General features: G+C 40.1%; 1 protein-coding gene across 4 annotated transcripts in view; it reads right to left on the bottom strand.

Moving 5' to 3' along the window:
- Positions 1 to 19,241, bottom strand: part of LIN52 (lin-52 DREAM MuvB core complex component) — a gene marked incomplete at both ends in the record, with an annotated part of 100,998 nt that extends 81,757 nt beyond the window's left edge. The window contains 5 exons of one of the 4 annotated variants that reach the window (XM_080707907.1): positions 4,933 to 5,016; positions 8,906 to 8,972; positions 12,464 to 12,501; positions 14,818 to 14,892; positions 19,211 to 19,241. In XM_080707907.1, the coding sequence (XP_080564033.1) occupies positions 4,933 to 5,016; positions 8,906 to 8,972; positions 12,464 to 12,501; positions 14,818 to 14,892; positions 19,211 to 19,241 (295 nt within the window). Of the gene's footprint in view, positions 1 to 4,928; positions 5,017 to 8,905; positions 8,973 to 12,463; positions 12,502 to 14,817; positions 14,893 to 19,210 lie in introns of all 4 variants that reach the window. The other 3 variants (XM_080707908.1, XM_080707910.1, XM_080707909.1) reach the window with 3 other exon arrangements.
- Between the last annotated feature and the right edge of the window lie 234 nt (positions 19,242 to 19,475).

Raw genomic sequence — 19,475 nt, 5'->3', positions numbered from 1 at the left:
AGAATAAAAAGTCTGTCTGGGAGTGTAGCTCAGAGGTAGAATGCCCCTGGGTTCCATTCCCAGTACCTGAAAAAACCAGAACAAAACAAACAAACAAAAAAAAAACCAAGCCCAGCACCCCAAAAAAGAAAAGAAAAAGGCAAGCAAGCAAAATTCTGAAGAATACCACACCAAGGAGCCTGACTTTCATTATATGGGTGATAAAATATTACAAATGACTCATGAACAAAAAGCAAAGAGAAGCAAACAGAATTTTAGAAATCCTAATTTAGCAATAGTAAATAAAATAGACTGGGATGGGAGGCTCAGATAGGAGGATCGCAGTTCAAGGACAGCCTCAGCTACTTAGTGAGACCTTCTGCAACTCAGTGAGACCCTGTTTCAAAATAAAGAATCAAAAATAGGGCTGGGGGTAGAGCTCGAGGATAGAATGCCCTGGGTTTCATCCCTAGTACCACAAATTTTTTTTTTTTTTTTTTTTTTTTTTGTGGTACTGGGGTTGCTGGAAACCCGTCTACCTCCGGGCTACACTCCCAGACACCTATTTTTTATATTTTTATTTGGAAACAAGGCCTCTTAAGCCAGAGAGGCTGGCTTCGAACCTGCGCGATCCTCCTGCCTCGGCCTCCCAAGCGCGGGGTTACAAGCGTGCGCCACCGCGCGATCCTCCTACCCTGTAAATGCTGCTTGCCACCCAGCATTCGGGAGGCTGAGACGGGAGGATCGCGGTCCACAGGCAGCCTCAGCTACTTAATAAGCCCTTTGCAACTCAGCGAGACCCTGTTCCAAATTAACAAAGAAAAAGTAGGGCTAGGGCTCATTGTAGCTCAGAGGTGGAATCCCCCTGGGTTCCAACAGCAGTAGAGAAAAAAATTATATATATATATATATACTATATATATATAATTAATATATAATAATTTATATATAGTAATTTTTATAGTAAAATATAAAAAGAATGCCCCAGATTCAATCCTCCCTCTCAAAGAAAGAAAAGAGGAAGGGCAATGAACTCTGATGAAGGTGACAGAATGGACTCTATGTGCTAAACCAGATTTTTACAATTTTTGATTTCTAAATATTTCAAGGAAATTTCATATAAATTAAGTGCCCAAATCAAGCTAAGAGATTATTAATGTCTATAACAAAGAAGCTATTGCATCCCACCCCAAAAGGGTTATCTGAGGCATAATCATGTACCAAATCAAAGAGTAGGGCTTATCTTCCAAAGATACAATCTAGTTTCTATCAGCCCTAGAAGGTTCACATTATTTCTATACTAACATTTAAAAATGCTCTTGGGAAATGACAAACATGTTTTGCATGTTTGTTCTTCCCATCATCTTTATCAGTGCAGATATTTGCATGGACACAGGGCCACCGGTCCTTGGGGATTCCTCAGTTCTTACTGCAGATTTTTCATCCATGTCATCCCCTCAATTAGTGCAGGAAAGAGGATTGAGACGCTGGAAACACCAGATTAGGGTGTCAACTAAAAGCCAACCCCTAGGGTAGATGAATAATCTGTCAGAACAAAGCAAGATCTTGTTTTTATGCAAATTCACTCTACACAATAAAACAAAGACCAACTGTATCCGAGAAGTCCATTATACATCACTGTAATTCTTCCCAATTCTAACTTTAAAAACGGTTTTCTTTATGTCAGCTAAAATCACTTTGGTCAAGGAAAATGGCCATTAGCTGCAAAATACTGCTACAAAAGTCAAATAAAGATGTATTTTGAACTAGAGAGTAAATCTAAAGAATGTCAGCTGTGATCATGAGGCTCATCTGACAGAAAAAAGAAAACAAACAAAACGTTTGTCATGCAGTTTGGATTCAGTGGTTAAGGTGGTTGAGTTAGATGACTTTTCAAAGCCCTACCCCAATGTCTTAGAATTATAAACATTTAACAGTAATAATAATGGCTTTGTGTGTATTAAAGTAAAAAAAAAAAAAACCTACAATAAGTTTTTTATCCTATGGGAAACCATTAAAATAGATTTTATTCATGCTATGCTATTGACTTCTGCTGAAAATTAATAAACTAGAAGAATCATTTATCCTGTTGTTCCAGTAGGAACAAGTCTTCAAAGTAATCAAACTGTTGATAAGACAGTCTTTTCTAGATAGCGAGAAGGACTTATAAAACTAGGATATCACTACCTTTGAACTTTTTTTTTTTTGTAGTATTGAGGATTGAACCCAGAACCATTTGAACTTTGAGCTAGATCCCCAGCCCAATTTTATTTCTTATTTGGAAACAAGGAACAGGGTCTTGCTAGGTTGATGATAGTCTCACTACTTGCTGAGGCTGTCTTCGAACCTGTGTTGTCCTGTCTCAGTCTCCCCAGTACTGGGATTATAAGTGTGCGCCACCAAACCTAGCTATCTTGCAACTTTTTTATGTGTATGTGGTACTGGGGATGAAACCTAAGGGCATTCTACATCTGAGCTACATCCTCAGCCCTACTTTTCTTTTACTTTGAAACAGGGTCTCATTAAGTTGTGGAAGGCCTTAAGTTGCTGAGTCTGGCCACAAACCTGTGATCCTCTTGTCTCAGTTTCTGAAGTACTGGGATTACAAGTATGCGCCACCACCACACCTAGCATCTTGCAACTTTTAATAAAATAGTGGACTTAGATAGTAATCAAAGGCTAGTACTCTGGGTGTAAAGTTGATGGGAGAATTTTTCGTGGTACTAGGGGTGGAACCCAAGGCTTTCTACCTTTGGGCTATACTCCCAGACCTATTTTATCTTTTACTTGGAAACAGGGTCTTAACTAAGTTCCTGAGAGCCTAAGTAGCTGAGGCTGGCTTTGAACCTGTATGATCCTCTCAGCCTCCCAAGCACAGGGATTACAAGTGTAGGCCACCATGCCCGGCAAGTTGATGGAGAATTTTACAACAGATAAGACAGCTGACAATATCTTTTTGCTGTTGTTGTTTTGCTGAGGACCTCAACTAAGTTGCTGAAGCTGTCCCTGAACCTGCAATTCTCCAATTTCAGCCTCACAAATACTGCAATGACAGGCATGCACCACTATACCAAACAAAATGGCATTTCATCTATTTTTGTTTATTTTTTCATTTATTTTGGTACTGGGGATCGAACCCAGGACCTGACACATGGTAGGCAAGTGCTCCACCACTGAGTTACATCCCCAGAAAAAACTTGTAGTTTCTTTCTTCTTCTTCTTCTTTTTTTTTTTTTTTTTTTTTTTTGGTGGTACTGGGGATTGAACTCAGGGGTATTCTACCTCTGAGCTACATCCCTAGCCCTATTTTTTATTCTTTATTTTGGAACGGTCTCACTAAGTCATGGGGGACCTCATTAAGTAGCTGAGACTGGCTGGAACCTGTGATCCTCATGTCTCAGCCTCCCAAATACTAGGATTACAAGTGTGCACCACCATACCTGGCAAAACTTGCATTTTTTAAGAAAATTATACATCATAATACTCTCAAGATTACAAACTTATAAAGGTATCAGGAGGTACCCCTTGAGAACAAGTTTCTAACCTCTGTATGTTGAAAAGTTCTTCCAATTACAAAGTGGAAATTTTCTAGCCGGGCGTGGTGGCGCACGCTTGTAATCCCCGCGCTTGGGAGGCTGAGACAAGGAGGATCGCACGGGTTCGAAGCCAGCCTCAGCTACTTAGTGAGGCTCTCAGCAACTTAGTGAGACCCTGTATCCAAATAAAATATAAAAAAGGTCTGGGAGTATAGCCTGGAGGTAGAAAGCCTCTGGGTTCCACCCCCAGTACCACCAAAAAAAAATAGTAACAAAGTGGAAATTTTCTTTAATCCTTTCTCTACTTTTATAATAAATATGAGGAGAGATGCAATGTGTAAAGAAATATTTAAACTAAAAGAATAAAGGGCAGACTGGCATAAGTAAAAAGTATAAAGCACTATTCATGGTTGCAGGCATGTTCTTGGTCTGCCATATATTCCTTCACTTGGGGAACCAATCCTTTTGTCCCATTCCATGTGCTATGGAGCAGACTGTCCCCTCTAATCTTCATCTGTACCCAGGCCTCATCCATCAGAGTGCTCCATGCTCTCTGGCCAAACAACTGGTTTAAAGATGGATGTGTGAGTCAACAGAAAACAAATTCTTCCCAGGTAACTTTCTTTTCAAAGATTCAGAAAAAAACTTTTCTTTCCTCCTTTGGGATCATGAGATTCAAAAACACAGAAACTGAATCTCCTTTTGGCCACCTTCCCAGGGATGGGTTAAAAAAAAAAAAAAAAAAAACTATAGCAGCAAAGTATAAAAGATTAATGGAGGAGGGAGGAAGGGCCTTGATATGCAAAAACAAAAGTAAGAAGAACATATCACAATGATACCATCAGTAGTCATGAATCTAGATATTCTTAAAGCTGTTTCTAACCTAGGACATTTGGGGATGGGGGAGTACAGTAACTGGGGATGAAACCCAGGGAGTTTCACCTCTGAGCTATTCTCCTAACCCTATTTTAATTTTTTTTAAAAACAGGGTCTCACTCAGCTGCAGGGGGCCTTGTTAAGTTGCTGAAGTTGTCCCCGAACCTATGATCCTTCTGTCTCAATTTCCCAAGTACTGCGATACAGGTACACACAACCTTACTTGGCTCCTTAAATTTGTAATTTATGTGAAAATACTCTCTTTGGGTTGAGCTAGTTTGAACTGAAGCTCTATCACTTAAGCTCAAAGGATTCCAATAGATACTGCACAGAGAAAACGAATTTGTTGTGTAGTAAATCCAGTAATTATTCTAGCACACTCTATCATAAAAGGCACACTTTAGAGTACATTGACTTCTTACCTTCTGTTCACTCACCTTTACCCTAATAAAGGGAGAATTATATTTTCCTAACTTAAAACTAAGTTTCTTCATGGAATACACAACGTATAACCCTGAATAAATATGATTTGGGTACTCACACTCATCCAGTCCCAGCTGATAGGCCAAGTTCTGTAGGCCTCGTACCTTCTCCATTAAATTAGCCGTTGTAAGACTCCCCAGTTCTGAAATACAATCATTTATTTTAATACATTTCTTTAAACTGTTCCCTAGAAATAATTCATTTGTATTGGGAATACTGGTTATAAAAATTCAAGCTGGTCTCTGGGTTTGATTCTTATATAGACCATTAAAAAAAAAAAGACAAAAATAAAAGTTTTCAAACTTAATTCTTATTGAATAAGTAGAAAGGGCCCATATTTCTTCCCCTCTCATCTTAAACACATATTCGCACAAACACACGTAACAATGAAATTACAAGATGCTTCAAATGAGTTTTCTTTCCATTTAATGAGAAAATAGCTTAAATTCAGTAACAAATTAAAGAATTTGTTTATTCAAAGAATCCTTTTATAACACTTATTTTGTCTATCATACAAAATGAACACACCATTAAAATATAAAACCTAGCCAGGTGTGGTGGCACACACCTGGAATCCCAAGTCTTGGACCCCTGAGGCAGGAGGACTGCAGGTTCAAGACCAGTTTCAGAAACTTATGAGATGATCAACAACCTAGTTTCAAAACAAGGGCTGGGGTATATTTCAGAGGTAGAATACCTCTAAAGCATCATAAGAAACCTTAATTTCTCTCTCTCTCTCTTTTTTTTTTTTTTTTTTTTTTGACCACTGACGATTGAACTCAGGGGATTCTACCTCTGGCTCCACCCCTAACCCTAATTTAATGTTTTATTTTGAAACAGTGTCTCACTAAATTGCAGAGGACCTCACTAGGTTTCTGAAGCTAACCACAAACCTGTGATCCTCCTGTCTCTGCCTCCCAAGTACTGAGATTACAAGCATGCACCACCATGCCTGGCTATGCACCACCATACCTGGCTAGAAGACCTTAATTTGACATACAGTTGAGAAAACCCTGCAGACAGATCTTAATGTTGCAAAACAGACATTGTCTTCATGATTTCAAGGAACAATAAAATAGCAACAAAACATGTCTCCCATTTCCCTAAATTTAGAAAACAAAGACTAAATTGTGTGTGTGTGTGTGTGTGTGTGTGTGTGTGTGTGTGTGTGTGTGTGTTGGTAGTACTGAGGACTGAATCCAAGGGCATTCTACCTCTGAGCTACACTCCAGCACTTTTTATTTTAAAACAGAGACTCATGAAGTTGCAGAGCGCCTCACTAAGTAGCTGAGGCTGTACTCAGACCTGCAATCTTCCTGTCTCAGCTTCCAGAGTACTGGGATTAGAGACATGTGTTATCACATCCAGCTACAAAGACTAGATATAAACTCAAACTCTCCCTTTAAATCAACTTCCTGTAACCGGTTGTGGTGGTGCATGCTTGTAATCCCAGCATTTGGGAGGCTGAGAATGGAGAATCATGGTTCAAGGACAGCCTCAGCTACTTAGTGAGGCCCTTTGCAACTCAGTGAGACCCAGTTTCAAAATAAAAGAATAAAAAATGGGGCTGGGGGTATAGCTTGGAGGTAGAATTCTCCCTGGGTTCCATCCCCAGTCCGGGGGGGGGGGGGGAATCAATTTCCTATAAAAATTTTTAAGTTTACTGAGTAAAAAGACAATATACAAGTCAGAAGTGGTAGTGCATACTTGTAATCCCAGTACTTAGTAGGCTGAGACAGGAGGATCGCAGGTCCAAGGACAGCCTCAGCCACTTAGGGAGGCCCTCTGACACTTGGTGAGACCCTCTTTCAAAATAAAGAATATTAAAAAAAAGAATACAAAATAAGGCTAGGGGAGTAGCTCAGAAGTAGAATGTTCTTGGCTTCAATTCCTAGTACCACAAATAATAATAACAATAATAACAATAATAATATTAATAATAATAATTATTATTATTATTATGCTAAAAACAAAAACTTACTTCCCAGTTTTTATTTTTGTTTTTTGTTTTGTTTTTTTTGGTGGTACTGGGGTTCCTGGAAACCCTTCTACCCCCAGGGCTACACTCCCAAACCTATTTTATATTTTTATTTGGAAACAGGGTCTCTTAAGCCAGCGTGGCTGGCTTCGAACCTGCGCGATCCTCCTGTCTCCGCTCCCAAGCGCAGTGATTACAAGCGTGCGCCACCACGCCTGGACCCAGTTTTAATTTAAATAAAACTTCCCAGTTTTAATTTAAGTAACACCCAATTCATTTTAGATTTAAAACACATTGATTTGTGTGGAACATAATGGTATGATCTCTCACTAAAAGTTTTAAATTCCTTAGAAAACACATGCCACTTGCAATCTCCACACTTGGGAGGCGGAGACAGGAGGATCGTAAAGGTTCGAAGCCAGCCTCGCTGGCTTAAGAGACCCTGTTTCCAAATAAAAATATAAAAATAGGTCTGGGAGTGTAGCCCTGGGGTAGAGGGGTTTACAAACAAAAAACAAAAACAAACAAACAAAAAAGCACACGGCAATGCGATGTTATAAAACTGTCTGTTTGGAACATTAGAGCAATGAACCTGAGATGCCCTTCAGACATTGTTTTCACGGTTAAAGGAGGGGATCTGCAATTAAGCACGCAGAACAATGAATTATTTTTGAAATCAAATAAAGGCATTTTTTCCTCCCATTTATCATACCACAATCATGTTCTTTAACTGGCATGAGTACTTTCCTGATCTGTTCTGCTGCTTAAATAGCTCAAGATCCCAGATTTTTACCTTAGTTCAGTCTACTAGTTTGTACCATCAGGAATCATATCACCAGAAGGATGATAAAAATAAATAAATAAATGAATTGTGGAAAATTAATGTTCTTAATTTAAATGTCTGCTGTGATTGAGTTTCAAATCATTTATCAAATAATAATATTCACTTCTTAGAGAATTCTTTATGGAAGAAACTGACAGGATAGAAAGAAAAAGAATGCCGGGCGTGGTGGCGCACGCTTGTAATCCCCGCGCTTGGGAGGCTGAGACAGGAGGATCGCATGGGTTCGAAGCCAGCCTCAGCTACTTAGTGAGACCCTGTTTCCAAATAAAATATAAAATAGGTCTGGGAGTATAGCCCGGAGGTAGAAAGCCTCTAGGTTACACTCCCAGTACCACCAAAAAAAAAGAAAAAGACAGTTTTAATCAACTAAGAGGTTGTTATTTAATAATCCTAACAATAACATATGGCATGAAATCCTAAGTAAGGCACTGTCATGTAGTAGAAAGAGATCAGACTTGAAAGAGTTTACATTTTAACTCTTTGAATTAAAACTTGGTTAATCTCTGAACCTTGAACATCATCATACTAACAGGACCTTTATGAGAATTAAGTGAGAAATTTATATGAGAGGTTTTTTGGTAACTCTAAGTTTTTTTTTTTAACTATACACATTATACAACATAGCTAATATTTTAAAAATTAGCAGCAAAATAATTCAGTGACTCAATCTTAAATTGGCAGAATTTCTACAGATAAAAACAGTAGAGAAAGGCATCCAAGCCATGAAAAACTATGACTAACGATGGTTAGCAAGGCAGTTTGAGGTCAAGAATACTTTTAAGAGAATAGTGAGAGGAAAACTGAAAAGGTAGTTTGTGGCATATGCATTTAGTCTTAGCTACTCAGGAGGTTGAGGCAGGAGGATCACTTGGGCTCAAAAGTTTTAAAACAAACAAACAAAAAAAGTTTAAGACCAGCCTAGGCAACAGAATAAGACTCTATCTAAAAAAAAAAAAAAAGAATAAAACAAAAGAAAAGTTTTGAGGACACCAATATCACTAACCAATGATTTTAGTACTAGGAATTAATCACAGGATCATTTTACATATACCCCTAACCTCTTTTTATCTTTTATTTTGAAACAGAGTCTCACCAGAGGTTCTGAGAGTCTAGCTAAGTTGCTGAGGCTGGCCTAAAACCTGCAATCCTCCTGTTTCAGCCTCCCAAGTATTGGGATCATAGGCAAGTGCTAATATGCCCAGCTCTTACCTTTCAACATGTCAATGTCATCACGTTCTATTTCAGCCATCCATTTTGGTGGAGAGCTTGTAATAGGCTGTCAGAAAATAAAATACATATATATATATTTAAATGCCTCAGAACCTACTCTGTGAAGAGAACCTAATCTTTCTTCTTATAAGAAATGGAGTTTATCACATAGCCTTCAGGTTGTTTGAAATTACTGGTAAATTATAATTTCAAAAACCTGGATTGTTTTCCAGGTTCAGATATGACTTATAGTCACCTCACAGAATAATACTGCTCATCTTTAAAGGTCTCAGAGAGAAAGATCTTGAAAGAACATGATGTGACCATTATTTTTAATTCATGGACAACAAGTTAGTATACCGGTGATATCCCGTTCTTATGAAAGTCTCCAACTGAACAGTTCAAAACAATAATCAGTAATGTGGCAGAAAGAACAATCAAGAGTGAGAAGACACAGCCAGGAGTGGTGGCACACGCTTGTAATCCCAATACTTGGGAGGCTGAGACAGAAGGATCACAGGTTCACAGCTAGCCTCAGCTACTTAGTAGGGCCCTTCTACAACTCTATAAGACCTTGTTTCAAAGTAAAGAATAGAAACTAGGGTTGGGCGTGTAGCTCAGAGGTAAAATACCCCTGGGTTCAATCCCCAGTTCCACAAAAATAAATAAATAAATAAATAACTCTCAAGTGAAAGAAGACTGGAAGAGTCATTTCTTGAAATTTCACAACTTTACTACAGAAGTTTTAAAAACTTGAGAATATTAAGTAAATCTTCTTGTCTCTGGGTCAGCCAGGAAGTGCCACCCATCTGTAATCCCAGTACTTAGGAAGCTGAAGCCGGGCATGGTGGAGCACCCTTATAATCCCTGTACTTGGGAGGCTGAGATAGGAGGATCACAGGTTCACGGCCAGCTTCAGCTACTGAGGGAGGCCCTCCACAACTTAGTGAGACCCTGTTTCAAAATAAATAAATAAATAGAGCTGGGGGTATAGCTCAGAGGTAGAATGTTCCTGGGTTCAATCCCTAGTTCCTAAAAAAAAAAAAAAAAAAAAATGAAAGAAAGAAAGAAAGAAAGAGAGAGAGAGAGAGAGAGAGAGAGAGAGAGAGAGAGAGCGCAAGCAAGCAAGCAAGCAAGCTGAGACAAGAGGATCACAGGATCTAGGTCAGTCTCAACAACTTAATGAAACTGTTTCAAAATTTAAAAAAAAAAAAAAATAGACCTGGGGTTGTAGCTCAGAAATAAAATGCCTCTGGGTTCAACCTCCAATAACAAAGAAATAGCTTTGGGTCAAGAGTTTTCAATCCTAGTTAAGCAAGGAATAGTAACCTAGGGTTCTGGGATGAGGTACCTAAGTCCCTAAAAATGAAACTCAAAATATGTATTACATATTTCTAAGGGAAAAGGTATAGATATTTAATCAAATAAAAAAAAAACTAAACATTTTAAAAACTTATTTTACAACTTAAAATATTTAGTCATAACAAAATATAATTAACTAAAACTAAGTATAACTAAGAATGGAAGAAAATGAAATTACATACTGTCTGCTTACTTACTAGACAAAAGCTAATAAAAATAACAGCTAGCTGGGTGTGGTGACACCTGTCTGTAATCCCAGTGCTTGGGAGGCCAAGACCAGAGGATCACAAGTTAAAGGCCAGCCTCAGTCATTTAGTGAGACTCTTAGCAACCTAGTAAGACTATTTCAAGACAACAACAAAAAATTAAAAACTAAAAAGGGCTGGGAGGATAGGATAGCTTGGAGATAGACCGCCCCTGGGTTCAATCCCCAGTACCACAAAAAAGAGAAAATCAAAAGAAACCAGTTACGTTGCATTGCTTATTATATTCTGAACACTAGGCTGAGAGCTTTATATGCATTATGACATTCTATACTAAGAGTTATTGTTGTCGCTGTTTTGCAGTACTGGGAATGGAACCCAGGGGCATTCGACCTCCAAGCTACAGAGCTACATGTCCAGCCCTTTTTAACTTTGAAGCAGGGTCTCACTGAGTTGCAGAGGGCCTTGGTAGTAGCTGAGGCTGTCCATGAACCGTGATCCTCCCGTCTCATCCTCCTAAATGCTGGGATTGCAAGCGTGCACCACCACGCCTGGCTTACATTATCATATTTTCTTGAGTATAAGCACAATGCCTAATGCCTGCCATATTTTCTTGAATGTATAAGCACAATGCCTACTGCCCTGGAAAATGAAGAAGTCTTGGCTCTTATGAATGTCATCCTTCAGTTCTGATCTAACACTGAGAAACTGCAAAATCCTCTAAGGAGGAAGAAGTTAACGCCATAATGTCTAACAAAAAAGAGAAAGGCTGTCGGGTGTGGTGGCGTCAGGCGTGGTGGCGGCGCACGTTTGTAATCCCAGCATTTGGGAGGTTGAGACAGGAGGATCACAGTTCACCAACAGCCTCATCTACTCAGTGAGTCCTTCTGCAACTTAGTGAGACCCTGTTTCAAAATAAAGAATAAAAAATAGGGTTGGGGTATAGCTCAGCGCTAGAATATCCCTGGGTTCCCTCCCCAGTACTGAAAAAAAAAAAAAAAAAGAAAAAAGAGAGAAAGGCTTCAAAATTATAGTTGGGGCAAAAAGAATATTAATGTTACATTAAATGTTTCAACTTTTTTTGGGTGCTGAAGATTTAACTCACCTCTAAGCTACATCCCCAGCCCTATTTTATTTTTTATTTTGAAATAGGGTCTTGTTAAGTTGCTGAGAGCCTTACTAAGTTGCTGAGGCTGGCCTCGAACCTGCTACCCTTCTGTTTAACCCTCCCATATACTGGGATTACAGGCATGTGCCACCACACCTGGCTCAACGGTCTCACCTTAAAAGCTTTCAAGTTGAGAAAACAGGTTACTAGGCCAAAATCAAAATGTCAAACTAAGCCGGGCATGGTGGCGCACGCTTGTAATCCCAGCATTTGGGAGAAGATGATCACGGTTCACAGCCAGCTTCAGCTACTTAGTGAGTTCCTCTGCAACTCAGTGAGACCCTGTTTCCAAATACAGAATAAAAAATTGGTCTGGGGGTGTAGCTCAGAGGTAGAATGTCCCTAGGTTCAATCCCCAGCACCACACACACAAAAAAATGTTAAAAAAAAAAAAGGTCAAACTAAAACAGGTGAACAGAAAAAGGCATTATCAACAGTTAACACGATCAACATATAAGCATATTTATAGGCTATACTTACAAAATGACTTGAAAGCTATGACATTAGTCTTGAAAATAAAAAAATGAGAGATTTACACTTTTTTTTTTTTTTTGGTGGTACTGGGGGTGGAACCCAGAGGCTTTCTACCTCCAGGTTATACTCCCAGATCTATTTTTATATTTTATTTGGAAACAGGGTCTCACTAAGTTGCTGAGAGCCTCACTAAGTAGCTGAGGCTGGCTTCGAACCTGTGCAATCCTCCTATTTCAGCCTCCCAAGCGCTGAGATTACAAGCATGCGCCACCACGCCCAGCTCGAGATTTACACTTTATCCATGAGAAAAACTTTGGATAAACTTCATAAGGAAAGTAAGATATTACTTACACTTTTGAAGGAAGCTGCAAATTCAGCAACACCTGGTACTAAAAAAAAAAAAAAAATATTTACACATTCATTCAATAAACATTTGAGTGCTCAGGCACAGAAGATTCAAATAAGAAAACAGCCTTGGCTTCAAGAAACTTACAGTCTGGGAAAGAACAGAGAATATATCACTATCTCTAATACTGTTAAACTCCAATATTACAGCATCAAGAAAGATGGCACATGTTATGGGAGGACAAAAAATAAAAAATAAAAAAATAACCAGACTGGGCAAGAAAAGCTTCTCAGAGAAAATAGGCTTTAACGGATCAGGAATTCGTTGACTGGGAGAGTGCTAAGATGCAATCTCTTACCAGAAAGTTTAAACTTCCCTTTTGGTTTGATGTTCTGTCAATCCAATTATTTTTTAAATGTCTCACAGAAATAATCACATTCAAATGCAGAAGAAAAAAAAAAAGCAAAAACAGACGCATTGGGCACACCTGTGTTCCCAGCACACGGGAGCCTGAGAAAGGAGGATCACAGCAACAATCAAAGACTCTCAGCAACCTAAAGACCCTGTTTCCAAACAAAAAAGTAAAAAGGGCTGGGGTATAGCTTGGAGGTAGAACAACCCTGGGTTCAATCCCCAGTACCAAAAAAATAAAAAAGAGCAGAAAAGCAAGGGCTCCTATACTTGGGAGGTTTATGCTTGTTGGCAATACCTGCAATACTTTCTGGTTTCAGTGTAGAGAGGTGGTGGTGGCCTCTGGACTAGAACGAGGCATGATCCCCGTGGAGGTAAGGGGCTAAGCCCCAGTCGTGGCCATTACTATGGTAGCAGCGTGACTGAACATTGCTGCTGCGGGATTTGCAGATGACCGTGTTTTACAAGCCATGAAACATATGGAATCGCAAGTAAAATAAGTTTTCCAAGCCGGGCGTGGTGGCACACGCTTGTAATCCCAGCATTCGGGAGGCTGAGACCAGAGGATCGCGGTTCGCGGACAGCCTCAGCTACTTAGTGAGGCCCTCTGCAACTCAGTGAGACCCTGTTTCAAAATAAAGAATAAAAAATAGGGCAGGGGGTGTAGCTTGGAGGTCAAATGCACCGAGGTGCCATCCGCAGACCGGCAAAAAGAAAAAAAATTTTTTTTCAAAGCCTGCCAAAAATTGCCCTCAGTGGTGGCTATAACAGAGATGGGTTTAAACCCAAAGTGACAAAATACAAAGTAGTGTTAACACAAGCCTTCCTGCTCACAAAGGAAAAATAAAGAGATGCTTATCGACAAATTATACTCTGATATTACCCAGAAAAAGGAGGATTTCCTTAGACAGCAGCCAAACTCAAAGTGAAAATTTAATAGGTCAAGCTAAATAGTGAAGTAAATATATAATAAATTTTAAATTAAAAACTTAAGCCAGGTGTAGTGGCGCACGCTTGTAATCCTAGCATTCAGGAGGCTGAGACGGGAGGATAGTGGTTCGCGGACACTCTCAGCTACTTAGTGAGACCCTGTTTCAAATTAAAGAATAAGGCTGGGCAGGGTGGCGCACTCTTGTAATCCCCGTGCTTGACTTAAGAGACCCTGTTTCCAATTTAAAAATATAAAATGGGTCTGGGCGTGTAGCCTGGAGGTAGAAGGGTTTTCCAGGAACCCCAGGACCACCAAAAAAAAAAAAAAGAAAAAAGGAAAGAATAAGACATAGGGCAGGGGGTGTAGGTTGAAGGTTGAATGCCCCTGGGTTCCATCCCCAGACCCGCAAAAAAAAAAAAAAAAAAAAAAAAAAAGAATCTTTTAAATCCTGTCATACAGTGTTCTAAAAAAAATTAAACCACAAAACAGCTTTTCTTTTCACTAGACATCCTTTTAAGTGAAATAAAAACTTTAATCATATAGTTACATGATAACTCTTCAAATACCTCACAAGATATTTGATTTTTTTATATTAAAAAAAAAAGCAAAAACGATCCAGATGCAGTGACACATGCCTGTAATCCCAATACTTGGGAGGCTTAGACAGGGAGTTTGGTGGCCAATCTCAGAACTCAAAGGGAGATTGAACCCTGTGTTCAATCCCTAGTACCACAAGAAGAAAGGAAGGAAGGGAGGGAGTGAAAACAGTAAACCAGGGTGGCACATGCCTGCAATCCCAGTGCTTGGGAGGCTGAGACAGGAGGATTGCAAGTTCACAGCCAGTCTCAGCAACCCTGTGAGGCCCTCTGCAATTTAGTGAAACCCTGTTTTCAAATTAAAAAAAAAAAATAAGACTGAGAGTGTAGTTCACAGGTAGAATGTCCCTGGACTCAATTCTCAGTACCATAAAAGAAAGAAACGAAGAGAGGAAGAGAGGGTGGAGGGAGAAAAACTTACGTTGTTCTGGCCAAAGATCTGGTGAGGCACGGTCAAGTTTCTCAAAACTTAGCAAAGATGCTTCCAAATCTGTCCCTACACCAAAACACACAGATGAGACATGAAAACATGAAACATTATTATTTTATTACATTTCTATCTCAAAGAAATTGAAATACTCAACTGGAAGTCTAGAGATTTGAGTTCTTTAAATGTTGATGCTGTTGGGTCATTATATATGTAATATAAATAAATCATTCTACTCACCAAATCTCATCCTCCAACCAATAAAACAGGAGAGAGGCACGGAGGCATACACCTGTGATCCCAGCACTTGGGAGGCTGAAAAAGGAGGACTAAAAAATAGGGCTGAGGGTATAGCTTGAAGGTAAAATGCCCCTGGGTCATCCCCAGTACCGCCAAAAAAAAAAAAAAAAAAAAGAGTGATATTTTAGAGAAGCATTAAGAAAAATGAGGGCCAGGCAATGGTAGCACATGCTGTAATTCCAGTACTTTGGAGGCAGAGGAGGATCATATCATGGGTTTGCGGCCAGCCTCAGCTACTTAGTGAGGCCCTCCACAACTTAGTGAGGTCTTATTTCAAAATAAAGAATAAACTAGGGCTGTGGATGTAGCCCGGAGATAGAATAGAAACGAAAGAGCTAAGCAATGAAATCTTTTAGGATGAGATACTGATTTAGAAGCTACACTTAACTTCAGAGTGTTCAACTTAATTTTATCAAATTAAAAAAGAAAATATTAGATGGAAAAGGACATAATTCTGTAAGAGATGAGAATAAAAACTTTTTTGGTTTTTTCGGCATTCTACCTCCAAGCTACACCTCTAGCCCAATTTTATTTATTATTTGGAAACAGGGTCTCACTAGGTTGCTGAGAGCCTTGCAAAGTTGCCAAGGCTTGCTTTCAGTCTGGGATTTTCCTGTCTCAGCCTCTCAAGTACTAGGAGGCTAATCCTATTAGGTGCCTTATTAGTGGCACCTAATTGTGGCACTGTGCCTGGCTGAGAATGAAAACTTTAAAACTCAAGATTGCAAACAAAGTGACCATGGAGATAGATAAATAACCAAATGGAAAAAAATATATTGTTTCTAATAATCTTCTAGGCCAAAGAAAGGAAAATAAATTGAGAGAAGGCAGGAAAATTTCAAACACAAGGAACACAGCTCAAAATCTCCTAAATTTCTAAGTAAAAAAACAACTTAATAAACTGAAAATTTTCAACAGCAACTATCACTTGGCTGACTGTATGTGTGTGTGTGTTGTGAAATTTACATCATATAAAATTTACCATTTTAATTCCTTTTGAATACATAGTTCAATGGCATTAATAAAAGTACATTAACACTGGGCAAGAAACATCCACCCACCTCCAGAACTTTTTCACCTTCCCAAACTGAAGCGTTAAATAGCAACTCCCTATTGCTCCACTGACTTTGTGTGAGTGTGGAGGGCAGGAGTAGTGCTGGGTATTGAATCCAAGGCTGTTCCACCTCCAAGCAACACCCCAGTTCGATTTTGTTATTTATTTTGAAACAGGGTCTTACTAAGTTGCTGAGGCTGGTCTTGAACCTGCAATCCTCCTGTCTCAGCCTCCCAAGTACTAGGATTACAAACATGAACCACCATGCCTTACTTCAGTTGACTTCTTAAAAGCTGTTTTTGTTTTGTTTTCAGGAGAGAAAAAGACCTTTTAAGAAGAGCATACACAGGCAGAAGGTAGAAGGAGAATCTTTACTGATCTGAACATCCATCATTTCTGTTTTTGTTTTAGTTTTTTGGTGGTACTGGGGTTCCTAGAAACCCTTCTACCTCCGGGCTACACTCCCAGACCTATTTTTATATTTTTATTTGGAAACAGGGTCTCTTAAGCCAGAGAGGCTGGTTTCGAACTGGCGCGATCCTCCTGTCTCCGCCTCCCAAGCGCGGGGATTACAAGCGTGTGCCACCACGCCCGGCTAAACATCCATAATTTCTTAAACAGTTCCTGTGCTCAAAAACTTGAGACTCAGTTGAATCTAAAATGTAAAATCAAATATTTTATTATAACATATATCTAACCTTTTAATAAATTCTAATTGAAGGCTGACTGCTTGCCAGGACCTGTGCTAAACCCAGAGATCCAACTGTAAATAAGACAGACTTAGAATTTATAATTAGGCATTAAAGAGTCGAAGTTAACAGAATAACTATGCTGACAATGAAGAGAGAGAGTGAATTATGGTGAAAGGGACAACTACAAAAACTGTGTTCTGGAAAAGCATCAAGAGGAGACCTGGATCTGAAAAATGTTTACATATTTGAGTCATTCTTCCAGCTTCCAAAGAACCCAGCATGTGCCTTTTATATACTGGGTACCCAATATAGATCTCCTTAGCCTCAGTTTCCACAGTCCTAAAATGAACTTCCAAAATTCCTTCCAAACAGAAAACATGTTTGTTTCAGGAGGAAAAAACTATCAATGGAATCAATGTGGGGCTGGGAGAAACCTAATCAAAATTAAGTGAGTTCAAAAATGACTACAAGACCCTAATTTACTAAAGCAGAATATACCAAAACGACCACCTAATTGCTACCTAAAATGACTTGCAGCTTTGCATATAAGCAGAAACTGTTCATTCATTTGGCCTAAGGAAACACAGACACACGAGAGATTTAGACACCTCCTGCAAGACTACATTAAAAAAAAAATCAATTCTAAGCCGGGCATAGTGGCGTATGCTTGTAATCCCAGTACTTGGAAGGTTGAAACAGAAGGATCACAGGTTCACTTCCAGCCTCAGCTACTTATTGAGGCCCTTTGCAACTTAGTGAGACCCTGTTTCAAAATAGAGAATAAACCGGGCCTGGTAGCGCACACTTGTAATCCCCACGCTTGGGAGGCTGAGACAGGAGGATCATGAAGGTTGGAAGACAGCCTCAGCTGGCTTAAGAGACCCTATTTCCAAATAAAATATAAAAAATAAGTCTGGGGGTATAGCCCAGAGGTAGAAGGCCCCTGGGTTCCATCTCAAGTACCACCAAAAAAAAAAAAAAATAATAATAATAATAATAAATAGGGCTGGAGGTGTAGCTTGGAGGTAGAATGCCCCTGGGTTCAATCCCCATTTCTGCAAAAAAAAAATTTTTTTTAAAGTATCAATTCTCTGCCAGGCACAGTGGCAGAAACCTATAATCCCAGTACTTGGGAGGCTGACACAGGAGGATCACAGGTTCAAAGCCAGCCTTAGCAATTTAGCAAGGCTTTCACTAAAGGTCTTTAGTGAGACCCTATTTTAAAATAAAAAATAGCCAGTGTGGTGGTTCATGCTTGTAATACCAGTACTTGGGAGGGTGAGACAGTAGGATCCGCTTTTCAGCCAGCTTCAGCAACTTAGGCTCTCAGCAACCTAGTAAGAATCTGTTTCCAAATAAATAAAATGGGGCTGGGGGTGTAACTTGGAGGCAGAATGCCTCTGGGTTCAATACCCAGTCCCACACAAAAATAAATAAATAAAAATAAAAAATAAAAGTCGGATTTGGTGGTACACACATGTAATCCCCCAGTAACTGGGATTACAGTTGTGTACCACCAAAGTTGTGTACAGACACAAGGATCGCAGGTTCGAGGACAGCTTCAATAACATAGCAAGACTCTCAAAAACCTAGAGACACCCTGTTTCCAAGAAGAAGAAAAAAATAAAAGAGCTGGGAGGATTCAATCCCCAGCACCACAAAATAAATATAAGTAAATAACGGCTGTAAGTGTAACCCAGAAGTAGAACCTTCCTGGGCTCAATCCCCACAACCACACACACAATCAGCTTCATTCTCAACCCCCCCTCCCCCAGACTCTCAAGGGGCTGGAAGGAGTTTCCTCCCACCCCCACCTGCTTACCCCCACCTGCTTTTCCTGCAGCTGGGACAGGCAATGATCCCAAATTGAGAATGTAAGAGAGTATCGTGTTTCTCCTGCGATTCAGTCCCAGGATGTCTGACACCAACCCCACCTCGGGCTTGAGAGAATCATTCCACCCCGGTTCACTGAGAATAAAACCAACACTTCAAGGGAGGCCCGAGGAGTTGGCTAATAAGGCACCTCCTTTCCCTTAGCAGGATTCCCTTTTCGACCCTCAGCCTCACCCAAATGGAGGTAAGGGCCAGTGCGATCCCCCGTCCTTTGGCCCGGAATGGGTCCCCTGCTGATGCCCTCCTCCACCCGCCTGGTACAGGGCACCTTCACCAGACACTGTGAAGAACCCGCGAACTAAAGACGGGGAAGCATCCCAAGGAAACGAAGTGAAAGAGAAAAGAGCTCGAGAAAGACGTTTAATAGCGAGGGACAGATGGCGAGGAAAAGTTCCCAGAAAAGCAAAGAAAGAGGTTGCAGGCCAAGGATCTCTAAGCCGGCTCTTACCTTCCGTGGGAGACGCCATCTTCCAACCCATGTCACGTGACCCGGCCAACCGTCGGCGGGAAAGCGGAGATCCCAAGCCACGCCCCCAAGGAGAAACCCTATCTCGCAGCAGGTCTATTTTCCCCGCCCCTGTGCTCATTTACATATCCCCGCCCCCAATTATGGCTCCGCCCCTCGCGCTGTAGTTGTGTTAGACCGGGTGGAAAATTCTTGGAGGATCTATTTACTTTCCTCAGTGAGGGGGCGGGCCCTCGGCCAAGACTGT

This window comes from Muscardinus avellanarius, assembly GCF_963383645.1.
Source record: "Muscardinus avellanarius genome assembly, chromosome: 12".
Classification (NCBI taxonomy): Eukaryota; Metazoa; Chordata; class Mammalia; order Rodentia; family Gliridae; genus Muscardinus; species Muscardinus avellanarius.
This window is presented reverse-complemented; position numbering and strand designations above follow the sequence as displayed.